Raw genomic sequence first — 20,566 nt, forward strand, 5'->3', positions numbered from 1 at the left:
AATACATATACAACATATTATGAACAATTTAGGTTAAGGCATATAGACAATTTATGATGTTGCACTGCTTATAGAAAATATCATCAATACGAGTTTTTGAACTTTTAAGAATTAATGTTAATGACTATATATTATAAGCATATCTTGTAGTGACTCTTCAGGAAACTTACTTACTTATATACCTTCTGTGATTTGTCCTTTGTCTAGAAGTAACCTCACTATGTCCGCCTCAATTTCGCGCGCGTTTGTCCTTTTTTTTTTCAGGGGTCAGGGGTTTCGTAATGTTGCAGCAATTTAAATTGTAAGTCTAGAATCACGAATTTGTATGCTGCAAAGATCTGAGATCTAATTGTTCTAGCTAACTATCTCTTAAATTAAGAGCTAGAACATTCAACTTCATGAGATCTAGCTCTATATGTACATGAAATAGCTTGATATTACTTCATGATTGCTCTACAACGTACCAGTATGATTAAAACAAATATTAAAAGTTATTGAATTAAATTTGAGCCGTAAGAAAAAATATAAACATTAAATAAAGTCATAAAATAGGTTTGGGTTTCAAACCTGATAAGGTAGAAGTAATATGGTTGGATGTAATTGAGAAAAGTATAAGTCATACCGAAAAATAATATATATATAATAACCAAAAAACCGAAAAAAAGAATCACCAGCTAAATATTTCACCTTGATGATCATGATCTAATCTCATTTGTTCATCAAGATGGATAAATCCAGGATTTAAAGTAGTTCCATTAATACCATTAGATCCTATTATATTGTTATTCCCATGATTAAAGTTCCCAGCAAATGAGTTGAAAACACTTTGTTGTGGTGGATTAAAACCTGTGAATTCATCACTTTGAAATTCAGATTCACCTAATTGATTTGAATCATTATTATAAAAAATAGATGTATTTGGTTCACTTGCCATTCTTCTTAAAGCACCAAATTGTGGTGGATGAGGGAAGTAATTTAATGATGGGAATGATTGAGTTCTAAAGTTTGAATTGAATGAAGCAACTGATGCAGTTGATGCTGATGATGCATGTGATTGGAATGATGAGGTTGATGTAGCAGATAATGGTTGAGAAAGTGGAATTATTTCATCATCTTCTGGAATTTCTAATGTTGTATCTTGTTCTTCTTCTTTAATAGGATCAGAACATTTATCTAAATATTGGATTTCAGTTTCTGGTGTTTGATTTAATGGATTTGGTAAGTAGAGACGTCTTGAAGATGTTGAAGAAGAATCATTAGATTTTGTAAATTCCCAAAGTAAAACACCTCTAATGTCATTTATTTGGAAATTAGAACTTATAGGTTTTGATTTTGATGATTGTGAAGAGGAAGGTTTTGATAAGGTTGGATTTTTGGCATAAACAATTTGTTTCATTGTTATAGCTTTAACAGCTATGGTTTTTTGGGTTTCAGATCTGAAAACGTCATTACAATCATTAATATTATTTTCAACACTTCTCAAAAAAGCATTCCAAAATTCTTTGGCAAATGGTAATTCCAATGTATTGTTTTTATAGTTTAATGGATCTAATTGATTTTTGGATTGTTTTAAAACTGAAACATCATCAACTAATCTTATAACTTCATTACCAAATGAATAGATAACTGTAAGACATCCAAATTCTTCTTCTTCAATTGGAATGGATTTCAATTCAACTTGTAATTTGGTATCATGTTTACCATCAACTTTTTTATCTAAAGGAGGTAAATTCAAATTAACCATACTATGTAAAATTGGGATTTGTAATTCTTGAGGATTATTTGTAAGATAATAATCATTCAAATGTGGGAATCTATTTGATATATTTGCATCATGTTTCAATCTTAATGCTTGATCTAATTTATTTGAAGATAATTTTGTGAAAATATGAGAATTTGCTGGATCTTCATAATCAATAAATTGCATTTCAAATTTTTTCATATTGAAATCAATTGGTTTAGAAATTGGACCTCTTTGTTTGAATTTTTTTGGATTTGTTGGTGTTGATTTTCTTGTATTTCTTGATTTTGGTCTTGGTGTAGAAAATCTCATACTATCTGTTTCTGATGTTGCAGAGGATGATGATATACTTGTATTAGCAGTTGATGGAACACCACCTCCAATAGATTTTTGGAATGATATTTCACTAAAGATTTCATCAAATTTCTTGACAGCTTCAGGATCTGATGGACCATTATTTATGAGTTGTATCAAATGGGTATTCTTTTTCAAGTTTTTGATGACTTGAATATGACTTGAAACTTGTTTTCTTGTTCTTGTTTTACCAGTTTTTTGATTAATATAATCGGAAATCAATTCATTTCTACCACATGATTTACCACTAATTTTGATTTTTGTTAATCCATTCTTTGGAATTATTTTCAAAGCTTCTTCAAAAGCTTCTTCAACATCTTCACTCCATATGTTACCATCACTGACATCTTGTTGTTGTTGTTTTCTAGTATTTGGAGATCCATTGAAAGCGTCATATTCTTTATTATCAACATGAGCACCACCGATGTTTTGTCTTTTGTTTTGATTCAAAGAGTTTGGAGAAATGGTTCCCAAGACACTTCTGATTGGAGTAACAGCATTATCATCTTCTAAAGAATCTTCATATCTTCTTTTTCTTGAGTCTCTGCTTGGTTGCACTTGATATATTTGTTCCCCTTGGTCATTAATGGAAATATCCACAATCATAGGTTTACTCTTTCTACTGCGTTGAGCTGAGCTTGGTGGAGTTACCATATCATTGAAGACTGAAGGCAATAGCTGCTTTGTAGTCATCTTGTTGTTGTTTATGGATATAAGTTGTTGTTAAGATGAAAAATTGTTATATTCTAGTTTTGTTATTGTTGTTGTGATATAAATATCTTTGTTATTGTTTGCGAAAGGGGTGATGAGATAAGTACACTGGAGCTTGTAGTCTTTGTAATGAGTGTCTGTAGTTGGCTAATGAATGAATGGCTCTTGATGCTTTGGTTGAACACACAGCCTTTTGATAGTTTCTTCAAACTTTTCACAATTGGGATATCTGCTGATATATATAGACGTTCTGGATCTTTATCACTTTTTCCCGTCCTCGAGTGCTGAAAAGCTCTGCAAGAACCACAGCTTTCAACTTACAACTTCTCAGCGCCAACTTCCATTCAAAGTCAAGAGACAAAGGTGATCCCGATTGACAAGTCTGTGGTGGTTCTACTTTTTGCTTCTGTTTTCGCTTTGATGTACAAGGTCCAGAAAGTTGAGTGCTGCAAAGATCCTCAGTACAGCAGACGCGGTTTGTCCAGCAGGGGTGTGTTTACGTTTGTCCCATTGCGGAAGGACAAAAACAAACGCAGACAAATCGTTTTCAGGTACCGATCCAAGACGGACAATGGACATTTATGGACGTTTATGGACATTTGTGGACTTGTAACTTGTAAGTTTCAAGTAGTAACTGGTTAGCTTGGGTATTGTTAAAGCTAAGTATGGTTAGTAGCAGTTGCTAGCTACTATAAGAAAGAAGTTATCACTATCAGGTACTACTGTAGCTTATAACGAGTATCCGAAGTAAATTGGAGGCATAATATCAAGAATCACTCAGGCTTTGGAAAAAACTTTTCACCTCTCGTGGCCAGAAACATCGTCATCTAGTAAGTTATTCAAGTTTCAACCTTAAAGTATCACGTTCATATGTGTTAACTGTTAAATAGCTTATAAAATAGTTGAGGATTAAACAAGTTATATCAAGTTACCAAGGCCTACAACCTCTAAAGGTTGTAAAGGTATAAAGGTCAATATCAAATGTCCATGTATGTTAAATTGTGTCGTATTAGGCAATATCCTTGAATAATCAAGATCGCCCTTATGCATACGATTCTCAAGTGTACTTTCTTTTAGCACAAAAACGTTGAGATATATCAATCAAAAATATGCTTGTAAAGTTGGCTAAAGTATAAAGTACATCAATCAATTTAGTATATTTCCAGTAGTATTAAACCCTTGGCTTAATCTTTGAACTATCTAAATAATTTTTTACTTTATCACTAGTTGATGATACCATTGTCCATGAGCCTAGCCAGTAACCATCCAATTGTTTTTACAGGTATATTTTCGTACATTAACACGTTCAACATGAGCCTTTACAATAATCAGGCGGTTTTCGCCTTTCAATTAATACGAAAGTTAAATGCTATACGTATCTCATAAGTATATCTGATCATTGATGTCATTCGGTGAAGTTGACTTTTAGTTTATGCCACTTTTCTAAAACGTTTTGTCGGTAATTAAATTTCATCGTCTAAGGCAGTCATAAAGCTTATAAGTTATAACTCGATCACAAACTTAGGGGTACTACAATTTCACACCAGCTATTGGCCAGCTTGAGTCGTTAAATATCATGGCTAAAAATTAGATTCGTTAATCTTGTGTGTACTTCATGTATACAAATCTGGTTAGACTTAATTTGTGGATCATGTATACAACAATATGTACACAATTTCCGCTGTTATATAACTGATTAAGAAACTTTTAACACATTACTGTGGTTCATGATTCGAACCGAAAAACATACATTATTGATCCTTACTCCATAAACGTTTTGGGTTATCGCATAAACCTAATTCAGAAATCCATCGATCTTATATTTGGATGTATACCAAGGCTATGGTGATTCAATATTATAACTCGCTTATAAGTTACGACTTTTAAGATAGACTTTAAAAGCCATAGCTGATATATATTATACCGAAAACGACCACCTGGGATTTATTGCTTCTAGCAAATATTATACCCTTCAAGCTCAAAGAATTGTTTAAATGGACTTGTCAGTTCAGTGACTGTATAAGAAACCATCAATAATACTGCTTCTGTACCATATCTGAATGACCGTACCTTAAAGATTTAACAAGTTGTACAGCTTCGAATAAGAAAGAGTGAAAGGTAATTTCACTTTTAAAACTTTGATTGATCAATGTAATACTAGTATACCCAGCTTCTTAAAGAAGATTCCAACTATCATAAGCCTTAATTTGTCATGAAATTTAATAGCTTATAAGGACTTCGCTAATACTCATGGATCAACCTACGATGTTACCTGTCAATTATATTCTTAATGATCATTCAAAGCTATTAATTATCTTCAGGTTGGACCGATGACCGAACTATTTTTCCATGATACTACTATCTGTCAGCTAAGGACTGATCGAGCGTCTTTTATGACTGCAGTTTACGTTATATTATATGAAGTGCAATCTCAATAATTCAATATATAGCTGGTGTAAATTTAAAAATGTTACCCATGATCAACGTATGGTGGTGTCTTTAATATAAAATTTAAATTTGTAGTAATTACTGCTCGTTCAAAGCCAATCTCGATCATCGAACCTCAATTGAGCATGGCTCAAAGCTTAAGAAATATATTATACTTTCACTATGGCTTTTCATCATGATTCATTATCATTGATTATATTCATAAATACGCGGGCTTTAATTTCTTAGATCCGGAAACTAATTACTATTCGATCTGTTGATCTTAATTCAATTGAGTAGAAATTTTCAATTTAGACAAATGATGAACAGTTAACTAATAAATAGAGAACAGAACAGAACAGACTAGTAAGGTTCTCGAAAGAAATAAAACTATGGACAAATTTAAAAATTGACATCCTTAGCTGCAACTTATCTCTCAAGTTGTGGGTTGAACTTGTGCACTTATTTAATCTGCAAAGCATAACCTAACATTTTACATGCATAAAGCACATATATCTTACCGTTCCTTGAGTCGTCATGACTACCCAAGATTGAAATTTGTGGATCTTGAAAATTTGACTCTTTTAAATGTTAAAACTATACTCAATCTTTCAAAATCAACATAATCGGACTCTTATTCGTACATGAAGTGTCATATACTGTGCTCTTGATTTCTCGAAGATTATCGAACACAATCATTACTACTCTACCTCAATAGTATACACGACAATTGGGTGTTCTTTTATATCGTATTATACAGCACCTGGGATTACGTCCATGTATATTAATCAACAATAAAAGCTCAGCTAGCTTAATCTGTACCAGTGTAATTAAAAAATATATATTTAAATCACTTCACACCTTACACTATGAAGATCGATCCATATATTTTTCGGTCATTTGAGGGGATTGAAAGAAAGAGGCCTGTTGCAGCATAATGTTGTACAATTAATATAACTTGTAAGGTTCTAACTAGCTATACATCAGGAATCAACTGACTAATAAGGGTAATTGAAAGTTTGTCTCGTGGTTATGAGCTTAAATCAAATTATTGTAACTCACCTATCATGATGTTATTGAAAATTTTTCAATTAATCGGCTGTAAATAGACATACACACACAATTATCACAAGATCTTTAAGGAAACACTAATATCATGGACTGATTTGAAAAACTTTTACCCATCGTGCTTAAGATAGGTATCTACTTTTAGAGCCACCTATCATATCTTGCAACATGGTGGCTCGTCTATTTTTGATAAGGGATCTGTAAACCGCTTAGTTGCATGAACTTATGCGCTTCAATAGACACTAGTTCTGTTTTCAGCAATATGTATCACCAAATTGGAAAACTCTTCAATCAAAAATCTTATTTCAGATCTCAAAAAGATCCCAAAGTGTGCTTGAAGAATTATCGTATCATCAATATAGCAATATAAGCTTGTCAGATGTACTTGCTAATCGGTTTATGATTTATAATATGTTCATGTTAATATCTGTTGTCGTTTTACATCACGCTGACTTTTGAACTACCAACCACTCTCATTACCTCAGAAGCTACATTTAGGTATAGTAATTCAACAATCTATACACTATAATATTGCGAAGGATCTGATTATTAACAACGCAGTAGGCAGGTGTGCTAGCTTCATGATTGTACGAGTTTTCACCCACATAGTGATATTTTCAATTTTTGTGATATAAGATCAGTTACGCTCAGTTACACTAATACACAGAAGCTGGACATCTATTATCTATGATGACTTCCGTAGTAGAGTTCAGGAGACGTCTCTTCCAAGAAGCAGTTCTACAAAGCTACAAACAAAGCGCAGCTGCAACTTGCGCTATCATTTTGACAATACAAGCTCTGCTAGCTAATGCAAGCTGGTTAGCTTGTCAGCTTTCAAAGCTGGACAGTTTGAATTGGTCAGTCACGACTCACATGTGGCCGGTCTTCTCAAGCATTATATACTCAGCTATTTTGCAAAGCATCGATCAAACCATTGCACGACGTATTATATTAATAATTATAACTATCAAAGTTATATATTCTCGAGTAAATATAAAATATATATATATCAAGTTTATCCAGCTGATGGACAATTAACGGACGCTAGCTCTAAGGCTTCAAAATCGAAGTAATAACGGTTTAAGCTTCGGTCTACTAAAGAGCTTCCTGATGTGTGATTTACAAATTTCAACTACACGGTATAGTACTAATTACGTACTACGTATTAATTTTCAAATAAATTTAGCCCAGATGGTAAAGATTAAAATTTATGCGAGAGGCGACCGTTGTCACTTGTGTAACTGCATGTATATATTATGCATTAGGATCAACCTTATTATGCGGCAGGCGCAACTTTAAATTTTTTTGCCCGCAAAATCTTTTGATACTTACGCAGTGCGCATCGCGCAGTACTACTAATTTTTCCGATTTAATTTGTCAAACCAGATACGTCCTATATTTCATAGAACATAGAAACCAGAATTGTCACCATAAAAAGTGTTTGAGAACTTTTTTGATGTATTGGCCCTATGATACATTTATACATTGAAATCAACCTCATGAAAAGATTGAATCTATATGACTGACCTTCTCCTAGAATAAATCTTTATAATTTAACTGATGGTTTTGTCCCTTTTGATCCTAAGTTCTAACTAATTTAACGACATTTAATCGACAATCGGTACCTTTTTCGAGTAAGTCAAATGCCCAAAAAAGGAAAGATGTACTTTCTATATTGGGATATGCGAGTAGTAGTACCTATTTGACGCGAGATTAAACTTTATTTCGGGGGATGTTAAATTAATAGTTATGTATTAGAAATTGCCAGATCAGTTATAAAGTTATATTCAACTCAGTAACTTTACAAGGATAATATCATATATGTATATACTGCACTTATACGACTTGTATCTAAAGTCTTGAACTCATATATTTGGACGTATCCAAAAAATAACTAGCTGATCGGAAAAGCAAGCTATATTTTATAATATCATGTATATATATATATATTATCGATCAAGATGAGCTGATAAACTGTAACTAGATATATATCATACACCGATCACGTCTCCATATAATATAAGTATAACATCACATAGTATGTACTTGCGCTAATAATGCCGTATATAGTTATATATATATATATATAATATTAGCTCAACTGTCCATGGCTTTTTTTCAAATGTACGTACTACTAGACTAGCTACTATCTATATTCTTATACATGAGTTTATTTGACCCGTCAGCTTAATTCAACCTGAAGGCATTGAAACTATAAGAGGTGAAATCCACGGAAGGTAACATGTTAAGGCTTCCAAACCAGAGAAGATTCAATTAGGACTAAAGGCGTGGTTTTCGCTAACGCCCCGTTATAGACACCTGTACTTTGATCGAAAATTTGTGACTTATCACAAGTACCGTTCAAGATCTAAGGATCAAGTCAATCGGCTCAAATATGGCTTTATTATGTTTACGTACTTATATATTCACATAACTTCTTGAGCTAAGGTTACAGCTGGCATGTTAGAATAATATAATTTATTTATTTTGCTAATATTTTTCCTCTACGGTCCAGTTAAGTACGCGTCAATCGTGTCTTACACCTCGAAACTTTGTGTACTTATTCGCATCTCAGACATATGTTGATGAAAAAAACGTTAGAATCTTAAAAATTGATTAACAGCTGTAATTTATACACTCAATTAAAAGCTGACTCGTGAAACTTCTTTCATGCTCTACTTATAAAGGGTGATAACTTACATATCGAAGTCAATTTGAAATATATCACGTTGATACACTGAATTTGTTGGAATTTCAGACAGCAAATGAATACATATATATCTAGGTGCTTGGAGAATAAGTGACTTTTTAATATAAAATATGAGCATTCCATATATTGAGCATACCTTCTGCTAATTGTAGAATAAATGGTTCATCGTTATGGTTTGGAAATTGGTGATGCGTTTAATGTGTGTCAATTCGAACATACGGATTATTGACGGAAGATTAACCAGCAATATGATGATGAACGAACATCTCAGTCTGGGGAAATATATTATAACGAATTAGACGAGACATATCCTTGAAGCTTCAATGGGCGCCATTCGATTGACTGATACACTTTGGAATCTTTGGCGTTTTGCCTCTCAAAAAATTACACGTCTATCTGAGTTCGTGGCTTACCAACAAGTAGATTTCAAAGTGTCATGAGTATCGTTACAAGCTAAGGAAGCCCTAGTTTTTAATTTTAAATTCAGTCCTTCAGATACCTAGAAGAACCTTGCAAGTTCTTTGTCATACTTGAGGTCAGGTTGAAGGAAGTGTCACAGTCTACAGAGTACAATACTTTCCCAATCATCTTCTTAAGAATGCCATTAGAGGTGCGTTGTGGTGCTGCATGAAATGATGTACAATCTAAATAGGAAACAAATCACAGTATTAAGTATTAAGCTTATAGTGTAAACTAATCGCCCTCGTTACAACTTTGAGTTTGTAAATGTAAATTGTAAATTGCAAATTGCAAATTGCAATCTCAATTTTAAAGAATAACAGCTTTAATGATGTTCAAGGTTTTGTATAAACTTCCTCGGGGACATTTATATACAGGCGCACAGTACATGATATTCGTGATCTGTAGATTTGTATGCCCTTTTGTCTTATATTTTTTTACTTCAAGTTAGCGTAAGCTGTATATATATATAATAGCTCAGCATATATTTGATTGAAAATGCTCAACATATATGCCTAATTATCTAGAGAATGAGCATAAAAATGCTTATTGACATGCTGTTAAAGTGCGAAAGTAAGAATATTAATGTGAACCTATGTAAGATAGCCAGCCTGATCCACCTTTGTACAAGCTATTGTTGCTTAGCTGGGCCCGTTTAAGTAAATGAATATTACTTGAAGTGGATAACAAACTGATGAGATGTAATATTGAGACAAAATAGATACATGAAAAAATATATGCTAGATGTTTTTCACAATTCTTTAGACATTTATAAAAACCTCATATCTACCATCGGAATGCTAAGCTATTGCAGTAATAGTACTTTAGAATATCTAGGCTCCGGATAGTCATCAACTGCTCATTTCAGCATGTGGGCTTCACTCAATTAATAGCTGCTGTGTTGTCAAGCAATGTATTGCCGAATATTACTTTTTCTAACCATCATCGTACGTGATGTATACAGCAATATCATAATAGCATCAGCTATCTATAAATATCAACTCTTTGCTAGTTGCTCTTTGCAAATCAAAATAAGGATGATCATTTTATCAAGAAGTAATGTAATTGTGACATTGTGGCATGGTAAGTCAAAGCTATATGTTATAAGTAACATCTGTAAGACATGTATTAATGTTGGTCATTTTTGAAAAATTGGATACCTATCTAAAGCAGTAATCTATGATCTTGAAAAAAAAAACACAAGTACGAATTTGATTTCCAGCTGTCCATCAACAATTATTTTGATGATTGGTTGTGTGAATTTATTGGCCTTCTCAAATATAGTTTATCATCTATGTGGCTAAGTGCTTTCACTTGTAACTAAAGGGTGGAGAGCAATTAGCTAACATGATTTCGCCATACAAATTATTTCTTGCTCCCAAATACCTTACATTTGAAAACATTAGAATATCATTTACAATGAAGTTTTAAGCGTATGATACATGGTATATATTAAAGTTCTATATTTACGATTGATTGATCATGAAAAATCTTCATCATCAGAGTTCAAATATTGTGAATAATCATCAGCAGATGCGAAAACAGGTAAGTCACTGAATTTAGATTTCTTAGATTTCTTTGAAGGTTTAGCTTCTTGTTTGGTTTCTTTGAATGAACGTTTCTTGGATTTTGGAGCTGGTTCTTCTTCAGATTCTTCATCAACTTCTTCATCTGACGCGAGTTCATCTTCAGAATTACCTTTGAATAATTCAGCTTCGTTATCATCATCTTCAGCTTCATCATCATCGAATTGTGGTCCTTTGAAATCATCTTCAATTTCACTACCTTGTTCTTGTTCTTCTTCGTCTTCATCTCCATCTGAATCACCAATAGCTTGTAATTCAAAATCTGAACTATCTTCATCTTCTTGTTGTTCTGTAGGTTGTTCTTCGCCTGCTTCAGCTTCGGCTTCTTCATCTTCATCATCATAATCACTGAAATCTTCTTCGTCTAAATCACTGAAATCATCTAAACTATCTTCATCTTCACCTTCAATTTCAGGTTGTGATTTAACTAAGGCATCCCAAACTTCTGCATCATCTAGATCACTTTCTTGATCGAAATCTTCTTCTGCAGGTTCACCACCAGCCAATTGTGAAGGATCTTTTTCTTTTGTTGTGAAATATTGATGGAAGAATTTTTCATCTGGTCTAACATCATCAACTTTCTTAGCTAACCAATCTTCAGTGTTAACAGGAACTTCTGGGTTGATTTTATTTGAAGCTTTAACTAATAATGAACCAGTATGGGCACCACCAAGAGGTTGCATAATAGATGAACCTTTAGTAGTTGGTTTTTGTTTGGCATTACGATAAACAAATCTATCCAAGAAATGACTTAGTGTGAATAAACCAAGATCTGGTTTGGTTTGTTTTTGTTGATTCAAGAAACTTTCAGCGTATAATTGAACAGTTGGATGATAATGATTCAAAAATTCATTGATTTCCCATAATGATGAATTACCAGCATTAGCAAATCTTGGATCACGTTTACGACCATCATATTCTAAGTCTTTAGCTGGTTTAACTTTTTTAGCTTCAGTTTCTTTGGTTTTAGAATCTTCATTATCAGAATCAACATCTTTGAAATTTTCTTCTTCTGAATCTTCATCATCAACATATTTATGATCAACTGGTGTATTTAAAGCTAAATTTCTGATTTGTGGGATAGATTTTTCTAATTCCATCAACAAGAAGAACATACCAGTGATTGAACCAACATTAACCCAGTTATAACAAACTTGGACAATTCTTTTAACAAAAGCCATTGTTCTTGATGTATTAGCATCTTGTTTCAATGCTTTATATAATAAATTCAAATAAATACCTTGTTTTGAAGATGAAACTAATCTTGGATCAAATAAACTTTCATATAAAGTTCTATAGAAACGATCAGAATTCAAATTTTGAGTTTTAACAATTTGTGAAATTAAAACTAAAGCTTGAACAGAGGTATTAAAATTACTTGAATGTGTAATTTTATATAATGTTTCTAAATGTTTATTGAAAACATCAGTTGGTAAGTTTGAGAATGGGAAAGCACGATTCAACCCAGTTAATAAAGCAGAAAATAACTTTGAATTTTTTTCTTCTAAAACTTCTTGTTCAGATTTTTCAGCTTTAATTGATTTACCACCTTTTTTACCCTTTTTGAAATTTTTCTTTCTATTTTTATAATTATTATCTTTTGAATCTCCAGATTTCTTTTCAACTTCAACATTGTTTGGATCTGATTCAATTAATAATTTTTCAAATAATGCAAAATATGTCTTTACAAGAACATTAGCAACTTCATCTTCACGTCTTGTTAAGATTGTTTGATTTAATGTCAAGACAGAATAATATTTGGTATGATAATCACTATTTTGTTTGAAGACGTTATCAACGACTGCATCAATAACAATTTTTTTCATATTTGGATGTGCTTGTTCTAATTGTAAAATTTGGTATGAAGTTTTAGAACTAACTTTATTATCAATATCACCAATTTTATTACAACCTAATCGTAGTAAATTGACTTCTTGTTCTGGTTTATTCTTCAATAAATCAAAAATATGACCAACAACATTCATTCTAACATGGATAATTGGATCATGAGATAATCTTTCTAAAATTTGAATAACTTTGAAAAAATATTGTTTTAAATAATCTTCAAAATAGAAAATAGCTAATTGTTTCTTGGTTAACATATTACTCAAAGGTTGATTTTTGAAATATCTTAACTTTCTATTTGGTAATAACCCATTGATGAGTAAATCCTTTAATGCATTTAATGATTGTAAAGCAGAATTTCTTGATTTTTTAGAACAAAATCCTAATAAAGTATCTAAAGATTTTGTATTATGTAAAGGAGCTTCTTGAACTAAAAGAGTTAAAGCAGAAATTTTATCATTTAATGTACCATCTGATAAAATTTGTGACAAGAACTTTTTTTGTGATGAAGTTTTAGAAAATTCTTCATAATAAGTTGAATTATCAGTTTCTAAAGCTTCTTTACCCTTTTGATATAATCTATCAATTTGAATTTGTGATAAAGAAGTAGCATCTTCTGATAATTCAATTGGGATGTTATACCAATCAATACGTGGTGGAACTATAAGTTTTGCACTATTAAGTATAGATGTAGTTTCAATTCTTTGATGTAATGGAGCAGCTTCTTCTTTTTCTTCTGGAGCAGCTTGGAAAACGGCAGTATTATCATGTTCAGTGAAATCTTCAACTTCTTCTTCATCATCTTCTTCTTCTTCGAAAGGTTCTTCTTCATCATTGTCTTCGTCTTCTTCAACTAATTCAGGAGCTTCTTCTTCTTCTTCCTCAGCTTCTTCTTCTTCAACTTCAGAATCTTCAACAACTTGAACTTCACCTTTACCTAAACCAATACCTTGCATGAATTTAGATAAATCATCTTTAAATCCATTTTCTAATTTCTTATCATCATTATCAAATTCTTGTTCACTATCTTCATCATCATTAACACCATCTAATAATTTTAAATCTTCTTCAGTAGCGCCCAATTCCAAAGCTTCACGACGTAAGATATCAGCTTGTGATTCACCTTGTGGTTGATCTTGTTTCTTATTAGCAGGTTTATCTTCTTTGGTATTCTTATTATCAGATTTCTTTGGTTGTCTATCATTTGAATTATTTTGATTCTTTAAATCTTTATCTTTATTATTCTTATTATTTTTTTGTTTTGATTTCTTATCAGGTTTAGATTTCTCATTTTGTAATTTACTAGAGACTTTATCTCTTAACCCAGATAAATTAATCTTAAGACCATCCATCTTGATTAATCTAAAGTTTGAAGTCTTTAATTTATACTGATTAAACTCTATTAACTATATATTTTAATATGTACATAGAAATATTTTTTTTAGGAAAATTTGAAATAAGGGTAACCTCATCGCTTGCGCGCTTTTGAGTGGTCCTACCGGATATTTCAATGCGATCAAAAGACCTTTAAAATGAAATGATTTACCAAAGATTTAATAGATTTGAATTAAATATCAGTTGATCTTAACAAAGCAAGTTCACTGTTGGTCTGGTTGAGTTCTTCAGTAATCCTTTCCTGAACAATATAATCTCAAAGTATTCTAGAATCTTATCTCATGAACAATAAGTCTAATTACAATTATCGAAAACTACAATATACTAGATCTATTCTATGACATGCAAACCTGTATTTACAACTCCCCAAAGTTAACCATTAAAAAACATCTATTATTTTTGTTGTATAATTAAAGCTGATGGAATCTAGATGGCGTATTTTTTGGTCCATTCTTTAGCATTCTTTTGATAAAGTTCTGGATTTGATTTGTAAATATGTGCAATTTCTGGTACTAAAGGATCATCTGGATTAGCATCTGTTAAAAGAGAACAAATAGAAAGAAGCACCTTTGAGATTGTTAAAGCTGGTGACCATTGATCTTTTAATATATCTAAACAAATGTTACCATTTGAGTTAATATTTGGATGATAAATTTTAGTTGTAAATTGAATTTTTGGAGGTTTGAATGGGTAATCTGTTGGGAAATGAATAGATAAAAAGAAAACACCACCGGCGTATGGAGAATCTGATGGACCCATAATGGATGCTTGCCAATGATATAAATCGTCACCAACTGGACCAGCTGAACATGAAGATGGGGGATCTCTAAATTCATTGTTAGTATCAATAGTTCCAAATCAAGAAATAAAACATTATTTAGTGTATCAGGTTGTAAATCATAGAGTAGTAGGTTTGGTTGTTGATGTTTGATTGATTTTGATATCTTTAGTAAGTGAATTTGCCATCAAAAAAAAATGGTGATATTTGAAATGTCATCAAAAACATGAAAACAAAACATCAACATGAAAACAAACCAAAATAAACAAAGCGGTATATCTCTATCTTATACTATTAGATCTGATCCTTAAATACTTCTTCTTTTAAAACTTTGAAAACACCCTTGTTATGAATCATAAGTTGAAAATGACAGACGACCAATAATTGAAATCAATAACCGCTGTAGTTCACACACAATAAACAAACAAACAAACCTTGCCGCCACCAATGATAACAATCCCTTAACACTATCTGAACTCTCACTTACCTTCCTAAGTCGTTTAATTCTTTTCCGATTCTTTTTTGAGACATTTCTTGATGTTATTTATGTTGTTTTAATTAAGATATGTTTTTGACGTATCAAATATCTGAAGTTTTAATTAAAGAAAGAAAATCTCCTAATTTTTGAAACTCTTGTGGCGATAAATTTTCAACAATTTTGGACGAAGCACAATCAATTTTGGTAAAATTCTGGAAAGATCGTACAAAGTCGGATCTGTATTAATTAAGTATAGGGAGATCCGACCTTTGACACGTGAAAGAGGAGGGTAAATGAAGTCATGTGATTTTAAAGTCAGGGTAAATTTTGGACTAAAATATTAAGCTGTACTAGTACTAACTTCTAAGTCTAGTAGTATAGTTTATATGCACACTTGACTCAAATTTATTCATGTTGGTGTTACATTGTTACACAACTTTAACACTTTCTACTTTTAACTATGACTGAGTTCTAATTGACCAAATTTCAAATGAAATTCCCAATATCTGAGATTTATACATGTCAATGAAACGGTTCTTGACACCTTAGAATAGAGATATTGACCTCTCTTATAATGAATCAACACTGTACTAAAGTTCTATTATGATTTAAATACTTTAGTTTATTGATCTTGAAGCTATTTACCATGGTTTTTATCATTTTAATCCATTACATAGCCATTTTATCAGATTAAAATACATTTGATTACTTGCGCCAAAACGAGCTGATTAGATCTAGACATGATCTAAACCACAGATTGTTCAATTCTAAATTTCCTATAGTTGTGGGTTGTGTATGGTTATATTGGATCAATTAATGACTCCTCAAAAGTACTTTGTTTGACTATTTGATTGTGATATTGTGATCACTGATTATTTATGTTTCGACTTTCACTGAATCAAGATTACAAAATTTACTTTATTAATCGATACGTAGTATCTCGGTAAAGTACGCCTTCGTGTGGATTAAGTACAACCTGCGTACTAATACTACATGCTTTAAATTAAACTCAAATCAAAATTTAATTAAAAAACGTGCAAGTTTAACAATAACGTCTCAATATTTATCAGTCCGCAATTAATATTCACGGTCTTGATTAATTTGAGGATCAATGTTAACGGTTTTAATCTTTTTCGTTATTTCTATCTGTTAAGTATGTGCATGTGCTACCAGTGGCTACTGGTCACACTAGAGCACTTAGCCGGGTCAACAAGTTTTTAATGCCTTTCAGTTTCTAAACATAGATTTTAGACATATCTGGATTCTGTGTTAGTTTAATTTACAATTCTAGTTCAAACTTCAAACAAATACCGTACAATTAAAACTAGTACCTTATATAAATAGGCCCTTGCTCAAAAGTCAAACCTGGGTAGAGCAGCATATATGTTTAACAATTGAAATGAAACGTCGAAGAAAAAAACTAGCACAAGACTTTGACCATAGCAATATTCATTCGTAGTACAAAACAAGAAATATATACCACATATATTACATCACTCCATCACTTCATCAAATTCTTTTCATTCAAAAGTATATGATTTGTTTGTCTCGTAACTTTATAAGTACCAGGTATCTTTCGCATTTTTTCAGTTATGAAAAGAACGATTTTCTGCGAGTTGGTGCAACTTTGTGCATAAATCAAGCCATTAGTTGTCAATGTTGATCTGGAAACAACTAGATATTTTGGCACGATTGGCATGATCAATTACTATATTTATATAGTGTGACGCCATTAATGTTGTCCTAACCGCTAAATAGAATGCCTTTGTCGCAGAAACTGTCCATAATCGGTATCCTGATTGCGCAAATTGTGTTCTTCTGGAAGGACGAAAACCCAAAAAACAAAAAAAAAAGAATTCGGTTCCCATGAAAGAAAAAAAAAGTGTCTGGTTCTTTGTAAGAGTAGAAAAAAGCCCTTGAGCTTGAATTTATTAAAAAAAACAAATTGATTAAATTGTATCTATTTACTTTTCCATCTACAACAACTCAATTCAAAAGGCTAAATAACCAGGATCAAAGCGGTTTATTGTTTGCTCAGTGATTGCACACTTTTTTTTTATACATCAATCCTCTTTTGCTACTTAGTTTTCAGGCTTGTATTTGGGCTATAGTATTAGAAGTTTTCCCTATAACCAAGTTCACCACATTTCAAATTCAAATTAAAAAGTTATTATTTATCAAAGACAAAAAGATCAATAGAAACAAATTTCACAAGAACGATCTGATCATGACAGACAATTTCTATTCATTTGATGATACAGATGCTCTTTTAGCTTCTTTATCTAGCTCTTCAGCAACCACACTTTCACCTTCTGATAATGGTGAATTCAGCAGCGGTAATAGCGCTAAAGCTTCATCTTATGGTTATTCACCTGAAAATGATTTCCTAACAGATGAATATTGGGGTAATCAAGTTGATGGTCAAGACTCAAAGACTTTAAATGATGATTTTTATTCAAAAGATTTTGTAAATTTTGATGGTGAAGACAATTCCAATATTAAAACTGAAATTCAAAATGATAATGGATTCCAATTTAACAATAATGATACTACTACATTTGATATTCCAAAGATAAATACTGATCTTAAATCTCAAGAATCTGAAACGCCGTCACAATATAATGATAATAATCAATTACCACAATCTCAATCTTTAAAGAAAGAATCATCATCAGAAGAAAGTGATTTCTCACCAGAAGCTACAACAACTACATATTCATCATCTGCATCAGCATTAAAGAAAACAATAGGTGATAATAACAAGATCACTAAACCAAAGAAAACCAAAGCTACACATAATGTTATTGAAAAAAAATATAGAACAAATATTAATTCCAAGATAACGGCTTTAAGAGATGCTGTCCCTTCATTAAGATTAGCTGCAGGTGATGTAAATACTACTTTAAATGATTTGGATGGGTTATCACCAGCTGCAAAAGTTAATAAGGCAATTGTTTTAGAAAAAGCTACTGAATATATACAACATCTTGAAAAGAAAAACATGATATTATTAAGAGAAAATCAACAAATGAAACAATATTTGGGTAGTATACCAGCTCAACAACAACATTATCCTTCACATTTCAATCAACAAATTCCACTTCAGCAGCAGCAACAACAACAACAACAACATGATAACTTCCAACCTGCAACTTATAATGGTCAACAAGTAAATGTTGCAAATGCTCAACCTCAACAGCAATATCAAATGGGTGTACCAGCTCGTGTCTTGATGGGAGGTATGGCAACTATGGTTGGTCATAACATGTTTAATGGAGGTAATGATTTTAGTGATTATCGTGGATTATCAGCTTTCCCAATATTGGGTAATCCACTTTTTGCCAAACTATTACATATTATTCAATTTTCCTTTTTAGCTTCATCAGTTGTTTCTTTAATTTTCCCATCAATCTTTGCTTCATCAGATTCAAATCTAACGGATAAATCTGGTAAACCTCAACAAACAAGATCATCAATTACTTTACTTGAATGGTATGAATTAGTTAAAGAATTAGTATTTATTAGAATTGGTTCAAAGAGTAAACATTCTGCATCAGGTAATGAAATTGATACTTTAGTTAATCAATCATTATTAGGTAAATTTGGAAACAATTCATATTTCAGTTTAGTATTTTTATTATTAAGATTATTCACTTATGAAACATCATATGAAGTATCATTTGCTAAATTAGTATTGGCCAAATTAATTTTAACATATTCTGATTTTTCATTATTTTTCAATTTAAATTCTTTAGTGGAATTAAGTATTTCTGAAGTTGCTAATCAAAAAGTTTCAGATCCAGCTTTAAGACATTTTTTTAAAGAATTAAAAAGTCCATTGGCTAAAGATTCAGAAGCTTTCAAAAGATTATTAAATGTTGTTACTGGTTTACCAATCAGTACAAATTGTGAAAGAGGTGTTGAAGATAAAGGTTTCTTTTTAATTTTAAGAGATGATAGAATTTCTTTTGATTATAAAACTTTATTGGTTAGTTTTAGAGCTAATGAAGTTTTCCGTGAAGTTTTATTAGAATATATTAATTTAACTTTTAATAAAGAAGAAATCAATAAATTAGATAATGATGAACTAAAAGAAGGTAAAAAGGAATTATGGAATAAATTAATTTCTGCTGAAAATTTAGCACCAAAAAGATCAGTTGTTGATATTAGAATCAAATTATTTAAATCAATTTTGAATGAAAAATATGTTGATGGTGTTTTGAAATTAGTTAGTGAAGAATCAAAAGCATATACATTAAATCAAAAATTGAATGGTAATGAATCAAATACTAAATCAGGTGAGACTATATCAAGTCCAGTTGAAGAAGAAGAAGAAGATATCACAACATCAAAAGAAGAAAATGTTGATGGAGAAGATTTAGAAAAAACTGATGAACAAATTTATGATTCTGATGAATATTTTGAAGATTCTGATTTTGAACCAGAACCAATTACACCTTCAAATAGTTTTGATAATTCTAAAAAAAATAAAATTACTGAACAACCATTAATTAATGCTAAATTTCAAAACTTATTATCTCAAGATTTATTTAATGCATTAGTTTGTTCATCAATTTTAAAATATGCACATGCTGATCAACATGAACAAGTTTCTAAATTGTTGAAATATATTAGATTCAATAAAGATGAATTGACATTATTATCATTCATTTCATTATATAAATTGATTCAAAAATTTCCAAAAAAATGGGTTGAAGGTAAAGAAGGTCAAGTTATTGAAAATTTAGTTGCTCATTTAAGAGTTTGGATTGGTGATTCTAGTAATGGTAATTTTAATGATTTAAAAGAAGTTGGCTTACATTTGAAAAGAGAAATTAGTGATGATTTAGTTGAAACTGGAAAATCTTTTAATGAATTAAATTAAAATTTGGGTTATCAAAAAATCATAAAATCATTAATGACATTATAATTATATTATATTCATCAATTATTAAGACGTTCATACATGTTTTTGTAACATATACACTTGTTTAAAACGTTTTCTGGGGCTTCA

At 31.2% G+C, this 20,566-nt stretch overlaps 4 protein-coding genes across 4 annotated transcripts; 1 reads left to right on the forward strand and 3 right to left on the reverse strand.

Moving 5' to 3' along the window:
• Nucleotides 1–667: 667 nt before the first annotated feature.
• TEC1 (Tec1p) lies at nucleotides 668–2,788 on the reverse strand (the record flags this gene model as incomplete). The annotated part of the gene is made up of 1 exon (XM_011274040.1): nucleotides 668–2,788. One exon carries the CDS (start codon nucleotides 2,786–2,788, stop codon nucleotides 668–670), a length of 2,121 nt encoding a protein of 706 aa, XP_011272342.1.
• An 8,162-nt stretch (nucleotides 2,789–10,950) lies between these two features.
• Nucleotides 10,951–14,253, reverse strand: MAK21 (RNA-binding ribosome biosynthesis protein MAK21; the record flags this gene model as incomplete). The annotated part of the gene is made up of 1 exon (XM_011274041.1): nucleotides 10,951–14,253. One exon carries the CDS (start codon nucleotides 14,251–14,253, stop codon nucleotides 10,951–10,953), a length of 3,303 nt encoding a protein of 1,100 aa, XP_011272343.1.
• A 469-nt stretch (nucleotides 14,254–14,722) lies between these two features.
• Nucleotides 14,723–15,605, reverse strand: BN7_5371 (Ubiquitin-conjugating enzyme E2; the record flags this gene model as incomplete). Its single annotated transcript, XM_011274042.1, has 2 exons — nucleotides 14,723–15,122; nucleotides 15,562–15,605. The coding sequence occupies 2 exons, from the start codon at nucleotides 15,603–15,605 to the stop codon at nucleotides 14,723–14,725; spliced, it is 444 nt and encodes a 147-aa protein (XP_011272344.1).
• A 2,174-nt stretch (nucleotides 15,606–17,779) lies between these two features.
• BN7_5372 (uncharacterized protein) lies at nucleotides 17,780–20,437 on the forward strand (the record flags this gene model as incomplete). The annotated part of the gene is made up of 1 exon (XM_011274043.1): nucleotides 17,780–20,437. One exon carries the CDS (start codon nucleotides 17,780–17,782, stop codon nucleotides 20,435–20,437), a length of 2,658 nt encoding a protein of 885 aa, XP_011272345.1.
• Between the last annotated feature and the right edge of the window lie 129 nt (nucleotides 20,438–20,566).

Source organism: Wickerhamomyces ciferrii, contig 00211 (genome assembly GCF_000313485.1).
Source record: "Wickerhamomyces ciferrii WGS project CAIF00000000 data, strain NRRL Y-1031 F-60-10, contig 00211, whole genome shotgun sequence".
Lineage (NCBI taxonomy): Eukaryota > Fungi > Ascomycota > Saccharomycetes > Phaffomycetales > Wickerhamomycetaceae > Hansenula > Hansenula ciferrii.